Below are 13,266 nucleotides of genomic sequence, written 5' to 3'. Positions count from 1 at the left end.
ACCATAACTGGTTTGACTGTTCCATGACGGCACAATCCGAAAACACAACACAACACAAAGCACACATTCCGCCAATACACTCCCAAATTAGACGCCATGCTTCGCGAACAAATTGCATATGCACAAATGCATTCACGAGTGCAACTCGTCTTGCCTGAAAGTCTCCAATGAGCCCAATGAAGCAGAGATCCCGTGCCAGCACCAACCTAAATAGACTCTGATCATCTAAATTGACTTCAATTAAATAACAACCGAATTTGTTGAAATGCGCCATTACTCCCCCAGTTAATCTAAGTGCCAATAGAATGTTTTATTAATAATCCGCTGCTAATTGATAATTAAGCCCGCCATCGGTTGACGGAGACCAGCCACAGACGATACCACGCGCCATCCTGAAAATCTGAGATTTCTGCATTTTCCCACGGCCGTGGATTTATAATATTTGGTAATTATGTGGGTGTTTGCCGCCCTATACAAAAATCTCATGAATTTGTGGGAATCCCGCATGCTTTATAGAAGACAGCATAGTGATAGCCCGCAGCTCGTGCCACGGGTGCTGGATACATTGGGGTGTGACCGATCTATTCTCCCATTGGTAGATTCTCCCGCGTTCAAATAAGCTTACGTACCGACGTCGAAGAACGGAAACTCCCCTTTGAGCTATGATGATACGGTTTAGAGTAGTGTCAAACGCATTGAACGGGCCGCACTCACTCAGTACTCATTGGCCCATGCTGCCTTCTATCGTCGTATTATGGTAATATAAATTGACCAACCGCATTTCAAAGTCGGTTAGTTCGTTAATGTTGATTAAAGCCATTTAACCGGGACGGACGCGACGGTACGAACGCGAAAGGACTCAAATGAGCTTAAATTGTTTAATATTAAATTAAGTTGGTCGGGCATCTCGTGCCCGGCAGGTAGACACGGAGCCGAGGGAGGTTGGTACGGAGGTAGCGGGTTCTCACCCGCCACCAGCCGAGTTTATGTACGTGTGTGGAGATTCTGGGCCGCGGTATGAGTGCTCCTTCGAACCGGCGCCGAGTATGGAGCAGCCGACGTTTGAGGAGCATATGTTCGGCGAATTTGGGAAGGATAGGGTGCAGGTAGTGGTCGGGTCGAGTGGAGAGTTGTACCGGGAGGAGCTGCCGGTGTTCCCGGGGGAGCAGAAGCGGAAAGAGGAGCCGATACTTCTGCAGCAAGTGGATGCACCGCAACAGCATACAGCGCATCCACCGCCCACTAAGAAGAGCGAGAAGAAGAAGGGTGAAAACAATGGGATTAAGAAGAAAAAGACAAGGTAGGTGATAGAGTGATGTTTAAACATATTTTGTGATTGAGACATAGTGTTTAATATTATTTTTTTTAATTATCCAAGGACATAGTAATTTTGATTTAAGACGTCACTTCTGAACAATTTTTGGAAATAAATTTCGTTCGTGAATTAAATTCGTTAATCTATGTTTTACGTTATTACAATTTATAATTATTAATACAAATGATGTGTGCTATTTAAAAATCGTAGTCAAGGTTTAAAAATTAGTTTATTAGTTTATTTCGTAAGCTAACATAAATTATATAAAACAAAAAACAATTATGTTAAAGATATAGGCAAAGATATATAATTAATGAAACTCAAATGTGTTGCAAAAATGTGAAACAACATTTAGAGTTTGTTATTCTACTTGAAATTCACTTACATCCTATTTATTTTATAATCCAAAATGTACTAACAAAAATTTAAATTACTAACACATACAAACAAAACTGCCGTCTTTTAGTTTAGACTAACCAACAAATAAAATAAAACATCTGTTAACGCAAAATAGAAAAATCTAATTACGAAAAATAATTATTTCTTTACAATTATACAAAAAGGTTTAAACGTTTACGAAAGAAAAACCAATAAAAGTAATTAAATACTAAACTAAGTAATACCTAATTCAGGTGTTGTGTGATGGTGTGTGTGGGTATGTACGTGAGGGTGTGTGGGGTGTGCGCTATGGATATTCATAATACTCCTTTTAAAATTCCGCGATAGCTTAAACAAGTCAAGGCTTAGTGGTCATTGTATGTTTGGACGTGATACGAAACTGAGTTTGCATAGTTGGTGTTGATGCGATGAACGTGAAACAAAGCACGATCACAACTCTAGCCAGAAACATGGACGGGCAATATTTCTAGAAGCGAGCCGCAATTAATTTTATTTTAGATGATGTTAGTAAAAAATCGTATTGTTTTCGCCGAGTATAAATATAAGCATTAAAAAAAGAGCAGTCATGGCCTAGTGGCTTCAGCGTGCGACTCTCATAGCTGAGGTCGCAGGTTCCATCCCTGGCTGTGGACCTATGGACTTTCTTTCTATGTGCGCATTTAATATTTGCTCGAACGGTGAAGCAAAACATCGTGAGGAAACCGACATGTCTCAGACCCAAAAAGTCGACGGGTGTGTCAGGCACTGGATGCTGATCACCTACTTGCCTATTAGATTTAGAAATGATCATGAAACAGATTCAGAAATCTGAGGCCAAGGCCTAACGCACGCTGAAGCCACTAGGCTAACACTGCTGCTATATTTAATTGGCTTAATTATGTGTAAAGCCAAATAAATATAGTTTCATTTAATACAGCTGTTGCCTGTGCTGTGCAAAGAAGTATTTCAAACGCGCTTTTTAAAAAAATGGTCCAAATAACAGACTCTCCCCAAATGACAGAACTTATGAAATCTATAAACTTTGTAAACAATTTTTTTTCGAGAATCGAACTTAGAGTCAAATATCAAACAACTGTTCAGCTCAGGCGCATCTGAACGGTAAAAGGGGCTGATAATGCATAGGAATTCACCCTTATCGTTTTCAACTGCAACCCTATTGCATAACTAATATGATGATTTTTAAAAATATTGCCATATGTTGAAGTTACTTTTGATTATACACGAGAATGTTAGGTCGTGCTCCTATTTCACCATGACTCCTGCTGATAGAGGACAAATCTTTGTTTTTAATTTATTTTATTATTATTAATTACTTAAGATGTCCTGTAGAACATGGTGTAATGGTATCAGCTCCTTACAAACGTTGTGTAAAACAATAAACTTGGCGATTAAAAAGAGTGGCGGAGAGTTTATTGACAGTTCTTCTCTTCCGAACTACGCCCTTGATTTGAGAACTGGCAGTAAATGTAAAATAAGAAGCATTTAATGTATATTTATTTTTTGACGTTCATAAGTATTGTGTTACCTATTTGAAAAAAGAACAATAAAAACACTAACCTTAAAATCTTAAAATATATTAACTAGAATATATTATTAAAAGGACTCCCTTTAGGCAAGGTTCCGAAGATACCGGCAGCGTTCCCCCTTTGAATAGCTAGACTAATTCTTTGTCAGAGGTAACTGCCAGCTCTTCGGTGAAAAATGATTTTTGACTTTTGACACTACAATAATATATAAAACAGAGGCACTCCAATCCCTTGCATCTAGATTTATCGATTTCATCATTATTTTTGTAGGTAAATAGGTGATCAATCTTCTGTACCGACACCTGTCCAATGTCCGGTATATATGTACACGATTTCCGTCACTGTACGAGGTGATAAATGCGGACATAGACAGCTATTATAGTCCGGGGATCGAACCTACCACCTCTAAGAGTCGTAAGCCAACAACACTGCTCTCTATAATAATCTACATTACTTTCCGCTGGCCGTGCGACCCAAAAATAATTATGATCTATATTAATATTCTAAATATATAAAACAAAGTCGTGTTAGTTACACCACTTATAACTCAAGATCGGCTAGACCGATGTTAGTTATCTCTTATTTGATTTTTTTTAAAGACAATTCACACCAATTGACCTTGTCCCATGCGAAGCTTGTGTTATGGGTACTAGGCAACGGATATACATACATATTATAGATATACATATAAATACATATTTAAACACCCAAGACCTAAGCACAACACCAAATGCTCATCACGTCAATGTTCGTCTCATCCGGGGAACGAACCCGGGACCCATGGATTCGCAGTCAGGGGTACTAACCACTAGACCAATGATTCGTCAATGATGGATTCTTTTCCGCTCCGAATAGCAGAATAAGTAATAAAATATCGGATAAGTTATCGAATAACAATTAATTAATTAATTAATTAATTTTACGAATGCAAACACCATGTGGTGCCATCTGTTTACAAAATTACGCATCATTTTACATCGAATTCGTGTCAGTTCAAGAAATTACGATCTTGAGGTGAATGAGGAGATGCATAACCAGGCTTTGATCTTGATCGAAGACATGTGTTACCTCATCAAATGTTGTATATCAGAAAGTGCTTTAACAGTATCACAATATTGGCGCTAGAGAGGAGGCCTAATGTGTAAAACTAGCATTCTTCTTTCGCAATGGCAAGCAATAAAACATTTCTGTATTTGCAAAGAACTTGTATTAATGTTATTACCTTAATGAAATCCTAAATTAAGTTTAACTAAAGTTAACACGATATTATTAGACTGTTAGGCGGAACGAAGTAAGCCGGGTCAGCTAGATATAATATAAATAAAAGAAAGAAAAGTATGATTTCTATGGCATTGTTCCTTTTTATGGTAGATAATGGTGACTGAGCTGGTGGTTTCCTCAACGAATAAGTATATATGTACATCGATGAAATAAAATCAGTGGCGCTACAACCTCTTTAGGTCTGGGCCTCAGATTTCTGGATCTGTTTCATGATAATTTTTAAATCTAATAGGCAAGTAGAGTGCCTGACACACGCCGTCGACTTGGGTCTAAGACATGTCGGTTTCCTCACGATGTTTTCCTTCACCGTTCGAGCAAATGTTAAATGCGCACATAGAATGTCCATTGGTGCACAGCCGGGGATCGAACCTACGACCTCAGGGATGAGAGTCGCACGCTGAAGCCACTAGGCCAACACTATTAGTATTAAAGGCTTAATATTAAATCATGTCTTTGTGGAGATACCACTGATAAAAAAATAACAATGTCATAATCTTGTTTTTACGCCACGAGGCGAGGTATCTCTGGTGAGGCCTTGAGAGGTTGTAGCACCACTGATTTTTTGACGTGACAACGTCATATAATTCGATGGAGCCGGCTGCACGCACAAAAAAACATGACTCATACGGCGTTACCTCGCTCTGAGGCGTTACCTCACTCTGAGGCGTTCCATTTAAAATTGACATAATTGTATTTATGCGTACAAATAAATGTAACTTGATCAATTCAATTGTGATTTCCATTTACCTCCTTCTCTATATCCATACAAAATACCTATCAAACAAATTAAATTTTTTTTTTTTTCCATTCCATCAATATTTTTTTATGACGATGTCACCTTCAACTATCGTCAGTAAACCGACTTTACAGACAACCGATTTTTTTAATACTAATAAGTAATATAAACCTAATTTACTAAAAAAGATGTTTAAGAAAAGAATCCTACACTACTTACAGTCGCTATTGTTAAATTGAAATTTATTTCAATCGGGCCCGTTATGATAGATTCAAGTCATTATTAACCAATGAAGGGGAAACGATCGATGCTGGGTCTTATACTTATTGCTTATTACCCCTATGAGAGACTGACTTATCTTGATTTCATAAAATAAGCTTTAATTGGAATAGGGCACGTTATTACCACTAAGCTTGTCTCAACGGCCTTCAAATATTTTTACACGCTTTATATTAGCTTCACCTGTATGTATGTATGTATGTAACCGACTCCTTCGGATTAGATTTTGACCCACTTTAAACGGACAGATTTTATTCAAATTTTGCGCACCTGTCAAAGATCGATGATAATCCGAAAAAAAATAAAAAAATGTTACTAAAAAATAAAAAATAAATAATAGTTAAAAAAAATTAAAAAACACGCTTTTAAAGCACATCAAACTAAAAAGTGAAAAATAATTCCTAATTTAGGCTGAAAATGGTAATGAACAAAAATACTGGTACATATTATTGTGAAAAAGCGTGGGTTGCTCTATGGCACAGAGCGCGCCACGCGCCGAGCGGTTTAGTTTTTTTTAACTATTATTTATTTTTCAGAACGCATGACTTCATGCGGGACGCTTTAACCCACGAGACCAACACTAATTTAAAGGCAGGCAACGCACTCGCGAGCCTGGCATTAAGAGTGTCCATCGGTATCACATAACATCAGATGATTTGCATGGTTCTATTAAAAACTTCAGCGCCACTGGTATTTTAAACTCGAATTACATTTTTCAATCGCCTTATCCCGGGGCGAATCAAACACATGACGTGCAATATGGCTGCGGGCGCACGCGCAGAAATTGATTGAGCGTGAAACTAAATTCACCCCCTGCGCGTGGGCATCTAATTGCTTGTCAATTGGGATACAGTAACGGTATGTTATTGGGGTTGGCGTGACTGTCTAAGCAGCCCTGCGATTCTGTAACTCACTTTTCGAACTCACACATCGGTTTTCGCATCGGCGGTCGCTCTGAAATCAGTCGTGAAGCAGTTATTTTATGATTTGGCATTCTGATAAACAATAAACTACAAGCTCCCACTGTTTCAGAATGCCAAATCATAAAATAACTGCTTCACGACTGATTTCAGAGCGACCGCCGCGGCCGATGCGAAAACCGTTGTGTGAGTTCGAAAAGTGAGTTACAGAATCGCAGGGCAGGACTCGTGAGTCTGTGCGGAAAGGGAATTATGCGAACAAATATAGTTCTTATTTAATAAGGATTTAAAGTGAAACTTCTTTAGGCGCATTAGGGTAAATTTTTACGGAAGCGTCACGAAGATGTGCAGCGTTTTTTTCGAAGAAAAGGGAGAGAGCGATTGAGACCGATTGAGAGAGAGTGAGAAGGGTGAATTACCTTATAGAAATTCTATTTTTAAATTTAAAATTTCGTTTAAAGAATTTATGATATATTTGTATTTTATATTCTATGCAAAATAATTTATTGAAATCTCAAATGACGAATTGGAAATTAAATTTCCACGTGCTTTTATTAACAAAGAAATAAATTTAAAAAATTAAATTAATAATTTTCGACACTTAATATTTTAATGACAATTAAATTGATTAAATTCCTGACATATCTTTCTTTTTCCCTCCCTTTAAGTATTGTAAATCTAAAGTTGTAGATTTGTATAAATATGAACAAGACTTAAAAATTTGTTTGCCAAAGTTTCACTTTTGACATGTGTACTTTGTATGCACGCACTTTTTTGTTTTTATACTTGTGTCTTTATCTATCCTAACTTTAGACTAATTATTTAAGTCTAACCTAATTGACTAAAAAGGATTTTTAACATAAGAAAGTGTCCAAAACACTACCTACAGCGTCTATTAAAGCGAAGACACTCTGTTCTTGTGTTTAATTTTTACTTTCCACTGTTTAGTACTTAAGACTAACGTGCACTAACACTATTCACTAGTTCAAATGGTTTTGTCCTTTTCATTCTTATCACTAGGCCCGTAGTGTCAATTACGCTAGTTGCTACGTGTTAATTTCTTTTACAATTACTTTTAATGTACCTAATAATAAAAATGAATAAATAGAAAATTAAAACAAATTTAAAAAGTTTGGTCCCTGTGGCAGTGTAGGTACACTACAAAGAAAATGTTTCGTAAAGTATGTTTCCACATAACTTACTTTGGATATTTGACATATGGAGTAGCAATGGAAGCGTTCTGATTATTGGTAGATATTCATGTAGTCAAGCGAAATTTTAGTAGTAGTAGGTCACTCAACTGGCCTAAAGGTCTAGATGCCAGGCCATAAACTCCAAAAAAAAAGATTAATTCAAGTATATAAAGATCATGTCATCCTGAATTGTCTATGGTAAAAAGATAGAAAAAAAAGAAAAATTGCAAATATCAATCACTTGCTGGTCCTTATTGTTGTCAAATTTTTAATGTTAAATAACGCTTTTAACGCTGGCAGAATTTCCTAGCGATACTTATTCGTTGAGGAAAGCACCAGCTCTGGGGTCACCGGTCGAACCAGGCGCCAACTTAAATCTAAAATTAGCTGTGCATTTGTACCCCACGGTCCACGGAGACAGAAAGACTATTATTTGAGCCGTTAATTATTTTCCACCTGCTCTACGGAGCGCAAGACTTTGTGCTTCCGAAGGAGTTGTTAGGTTGTTCACCAAGGAAGACTTTAAGTATATAGGTATACCAGTTAAAAATAAAATATGTTTATTATCTAATATATAAAATTCTCGTGTCACAGTTTTCGTTGCCATACTCCTCCGAAACGGCTTGACCGATTTTGATGAAATTTTTTGTGCTGTGTGTATCTATGAGAATCGGCCAACATCTATTTTTAATCCCCCTAAATGTTAGGGGTAGTCCACCCCTAATTTTTTTTATTTATTTTTTAGACAAAATTTTTAATTTCAATTTTTTTATGATACACCATTAAAAAATACATACAACCCTTAATTTTCACCCCTCTACGATCAACCCCTATTTTTTTATTATAAATGATATACATGGCAAAACGACGTTTGCCCGGTCAGCTAGTGGAATATAAGATACAGGTATCACTTATTCCACGTTATTAAATTTGTATAGGTAGACTACTCATCAGCAGACAGAGGGTGGAGGCCGAGAGAAAAAGCCGGCGTAAAAAACTCTCGGTACTCTTTTAAAATAGCAAATCATCATACAAAATGACTATGGCCAACAACATTTATTTTAAAACAAATTAATTAGAAATAGCCTGTCTAGCACTAGTCCCAGGCCCTTTTATCAACTAGATTCCACAACTGAGCGTTTTTTAAGGCAGTTTTTGCCGCGCACCACCACTATGCGGAAGTATTTTCGAACCAATTCGACTTAGGGTCCTTCAAGAAAAGAGCGTACCAATTCTTGAAAGGCCGGCAACGCACATGCGAGCCTTCTGGCATTGTGAGTGTGCATGGGCGGTATCACTTAACATCAGGTGAGCCTCCTGCCCGTTTGCCCCCTATTACATAAAAAAAAGATAATCGTTAACTTTATAGTAAGCCTTTTAATATTATGATTGTTTTTACAGAACCACATTCACGGCATATCAACTAGAAGAGCTGGAGAGAGCGTTTGAACGCGCTCCCTACCCCGATGTATTTGCACGTGAGGAGCTGGCACTAAAATTGAATCTTTCGGAATCAAGAGTACAGGTAGGATTACTATTGAATTTTCGAATTTTTAATTAGACGAAGTCAACTGACGTTTACGGTGTTGTCAGTTTTTGATGAAATAAAAATAGTGTTGTGACAAACTAAAAATCCGTGAATTAATGATCGGTGATGGCACTAGTCGCCGCGCTTTGTAATAAGACGTCAAAAAACTGATTGTAGTTACATAGTACTAGTACCTAACTTATATCAGAGCACTTTTATACAATTTTAAAATAGAAATAATATTCTTTTATTGTTTGAAATGATTGACTATTCACACTCATTGTTCATTCATCTGATTGAACAAGAACTGAACGCATCACTATTACTTTAAATATGGCAACATTATTTTACAAAGTGACATTAGCTACTGTCAGTTGGCTTCGTCTAATTAAAAATACGACTATAGTAGCGTTGCCAGACGTCCTGTATTTCCCGGAACGTCCCGTATTTTACACTTAGTTTAAATGTCTGGACTGACTTTGATCCGTATTCCGCGTGCTCGCAACGTTCGCAACTTTGCATTCACATCAGCTCTAATTAAGGATGATAGAGAGAATTTATGGTTTAAATCACAAATGAAGACAAAGAGAAAAGACTTTGGCATATTTGTCGATTGTCTATAACTTTATCTTTTCGGTAGAAGTAACAATGAAGAAATTCCCGTATTATTTTGCCTATAAGCATGTCTTATAGGCTGAAAAAAAGCTGGCAACCCTAATTACTAGCCTTATTTGATGTTAAGTGCCCAAAGCGTTCGAAACTAAGAGCTGGTCATGCGACGTACTCATGTATTGGTGATTGGAACTTACTCGGACGTCGAGGCATAGACGTTCCACTCGTATCACCTTGACGTCCGTCATTCCACAAAGGGGCGTTTTGTAAAGCAGCTGTACACTAGTGGAACCAGCTGCTAAACTATTTCCGAACTAATTCGACTTAGGGTCCTTCAAGAAAAAAGCGTACCAATTCTTAAGAACTGGCACTTGCGAGCCCTCTGGCAATGTGAGTCCATGGGCGGCGGTATCACTTAACATCAGATGAGCCTCTAGACCGTTCTATAAAATCTTTTAGATCTGGGCTCCAGATTTCTGTTTCGTGATCTTTTGTTTTTTCTAATAGACAAGAAGGTCAGCCTTCTGATACTTCGATGTTTGGGTCCACAGCATACCAACCGGGCTCCAAAAGATAAACCACTCCTTATATGGAAATTGTATTCGTTTTTACAACAAACTCCCAAGCGAAATTAGAGAATTATCACTAAATAAATTCAAAGCCCTCGTTAAACGAAAATTAATCAACAAAGCTTTTTATAAATTTGAGGACTACTTAAATGATCCTAATCCTTGGGATTGAATTGCTCCAGTTCAAACAATTTGTATGACAATACTTGGCGATTAAAAAGAGTGGCGGAAAGTTTCTTGCCAGTTCTTCTTACCCGCTCTACGCCCTTGACTTGCGAACTGGTAGTAAATGTAAATTTACGATTAATTTAACTTGACGATTCAAAAGTGTACTTGGTTACCCACTTGAATAAAGATATTTTGAGTTTGAGTTTGAGTTTCCACAAGTTTTCCTTCACCTTACGAGCGAGTGTTAAACATCATTGAGATGAATTCGGGTGTGGTAGTTCAGTTGTTTTACCTTGATCATTCATGTTTTCTTCTTATTTGTTTGGCTTCTTTAATAAATTAATCTGTGTTTAATACTGATATTTTTCGTAGGTATGGTTCCAAAACCGAAGAGCAAAGTGGCGTAAACGCGAACCACCACGAAAAACCGGCTACATCGGATCCAGCTCACCAAGTTCCACCACATTGAGCGGCGGCTTCTCCGGCATCGGTGGCAATCTACCAGCCTTCCCACAGAACGGATTACCAGCCCCGGCTGATTCCTGGTCGTACCAACACTCGTACGAACTATCCTCCCACCACTTACTGTCATCTGGGAGTAATTACCCCGCCTTCAACCCACAACCTGGCTACTCCTATACCACGGTTCTCAACGGACACGACGGACAAAATATGTTCGCTAGACATTACGATTATGCTGAAGGGAGTCCCCCCTTACGGGAGTATCCCTTGGTAGCTCACTCTCCCCAAATAGAACCCCATGGACATGAGGACAAAGTGGAGTACCGTCATGAGCATGAAGAGAAGTATGCGTGTGCGCTGCAGGAGGAGCCACGGTACAACCCGCCAGAGGACTATGACAAGTGCGCGATGGTTCATGAGAAGCACTATGAGATGGATCGCCAGGATTTGTCGCAACCGGTTGTGGTGAAGATGGAGCCGAGCACGGGTCAGGCGTACACGTCACTGCCCCCTTTTTTGAATTGAAATACTCTTTTTCGAAATTGTCCAAGTGAAAGCACACGTTTGGGCCATAGACAGAAATTTTACGGCATATTTATTGATAGTTGAAGTGGGTTACGATAAATATTTTCTACATTCCCAGTAGTAACCATTTTAAACACACCACCAAAGCAAAATGGATCCTTCAAAATGTTTACATTGAAAAATACACCTTAATTCCAAGCAATAAAGTTCATACATTATCACGTATATCCATACAAATTAGTTAGGAATTAAGGGTTCATGGCTGCCGCTAACTGTTTGTCAAACAGTCAAATGTCAAATTGCCTTTCTGACAATATTAGCAAAAATATTTTTTTTACATTAAATTCTTCTGAATTGTAATTAAATGATAACTGTTTTATTAATGTCGTGATTTAATGCGAACCATCTCTCATGTCTAAATCCAATATTTTTTTGACATATGACAAATCCTAAGCGCTCGAAATGTCAGTGTATTTAACAGTCGTGGTAGCCAAACGATTTCCTGTCGAAATAGTGTGTTAAAAATCGAAATTAACTAATTTCGAAAAAGAGTATATGGCTTCGTCTACTCAATATTTAAATGACATTAGATGGTAAGCGATATTTAGAATATATATATCTCGCATTTTAATGTAAAACACGAATTTAAGATAAATATAATTTTAGAATTTTTCGCGTATAACCGATTCTTTAATAAAAAATCCAGTTGTAATTGTCATTGATTTTTGTATAGCGAGCGCATTTGACAGCCGTCCATATTGAATCTACGGTCTATGATATTACTTTGACTATAAATCAAAATTTGTTTTAGAGACGACTCGTCGAAATGTCATCCTCCCAACTAAGGTGCAATTTCTGCACCGTGTATTATTACAATTATTATTCAGTTATTAAATGTCAATGGACGCGTAGTATTAAGTTAAACTGTCATGTGACATCTATCTAGTGTTCGCTGTTTTTTCCCGCGTAAGATTCCCAAAAAACGTAACCAAAAGTATAATGAAAATTTTACTTCTTTATATAGTTGGTAGATTTTAATAATAATTTAGTTATATAAGTAATTATAAATAAATCTTAAAATAGTTGCATTCCTTGTGCCTTATAAGTAAGAATTATTAAACTAGGTAGGTTTTTGTTATTTATAAAATAATGTCTTACATACATTCTATCTTATAACAAAGAAAACTTGTTCCATTTTTAAAACGTCTAAAGAATTTCGTTTTACGCAATAGGTTTTTTTTTAGATTATGGCAATAGTTTTAACTTTCCGAAATAGCTTTCACTTTGCTGTTAATTGTTATTTCATTGTAAATATCATAAAGGCTAAGTAAGAGTTGTCAATTGTCATCTATCTATAATCTGTTAACAAAGCCCGTATAATTATCATTACATCTACTACTACTATTATGGAAGAAATCCCAAGGATTGAATGACTGGTAATGGTGTTGACTGACTTATAATCAAACATGTCTTTAAATAAGCAATTCTGAAATCATAATACATATTTTCACTAAACCCTAACGGCAGAGCCAAAGAAATTATGCATTTTATATTTTAACAAAGTATTCCAAACAAATTGTAAGGTAAAATAATATTTTAAAACGTGAATTATGTGCCAAAAGTAATTAAGTGTTATTATATATTTTAAAAACGCTATAACAAACGTATTTTATTGTAAAATACACAACTTGAATATTTTTTTACAGTTATAGTTCTTAAGTGATCGATTTATTAAGTTACAGATACATAAATT

The 13,266-nt window shown here is 36.8% G+C and overlaps 1 protein-coding gene across 1 annotated transcript; it reads left to right on the top strand.

The window, feature by feature from the left end:
- The first annotated feature begins 785 nt into the window (after positions 1 to 785).
- Positions 786 to 12,803, top strand: LOC125061875 (retinal homeobox protein Rx1-like). Its single transcript, XM_047667511.1, has 3 exons — positions 786 to 1,300; positions 9,051 to 9,174; positions 10,899 to 12,803. Exons 1-3 carry the CDS (start codon positions 987 to 989, stop codon positions 11,511 to 11,513), a joined length of 1,053 nt encoding a protein of 350 aa, XP_047523467.1. The 5' UTR covers positions 786 to 986; the 3' UTR covers positions 11,514 to 12,803.
- Positions 12,804 to 13,266: the final 463 nt, after the last annotated feature.

This window comes from Pieris napi, chromosome 24 (assembly GCF_905475465.1).
Source record: "Pieris napi chromosome 24, ilPieNapi1.2, whole genome shotgun sequence".
NCBI classification, from domain to species: Eukaryota; Metazoa; Arthropoda; class Insecta; order Lepidoptera; family Pieridae; genus Pieris; species Pieris napi.
The sequence above is the reverse complement of the archived record's forward strand: the minus strand, read 5'-3'. Positions and strand labels throughout refer to the sequence as shown.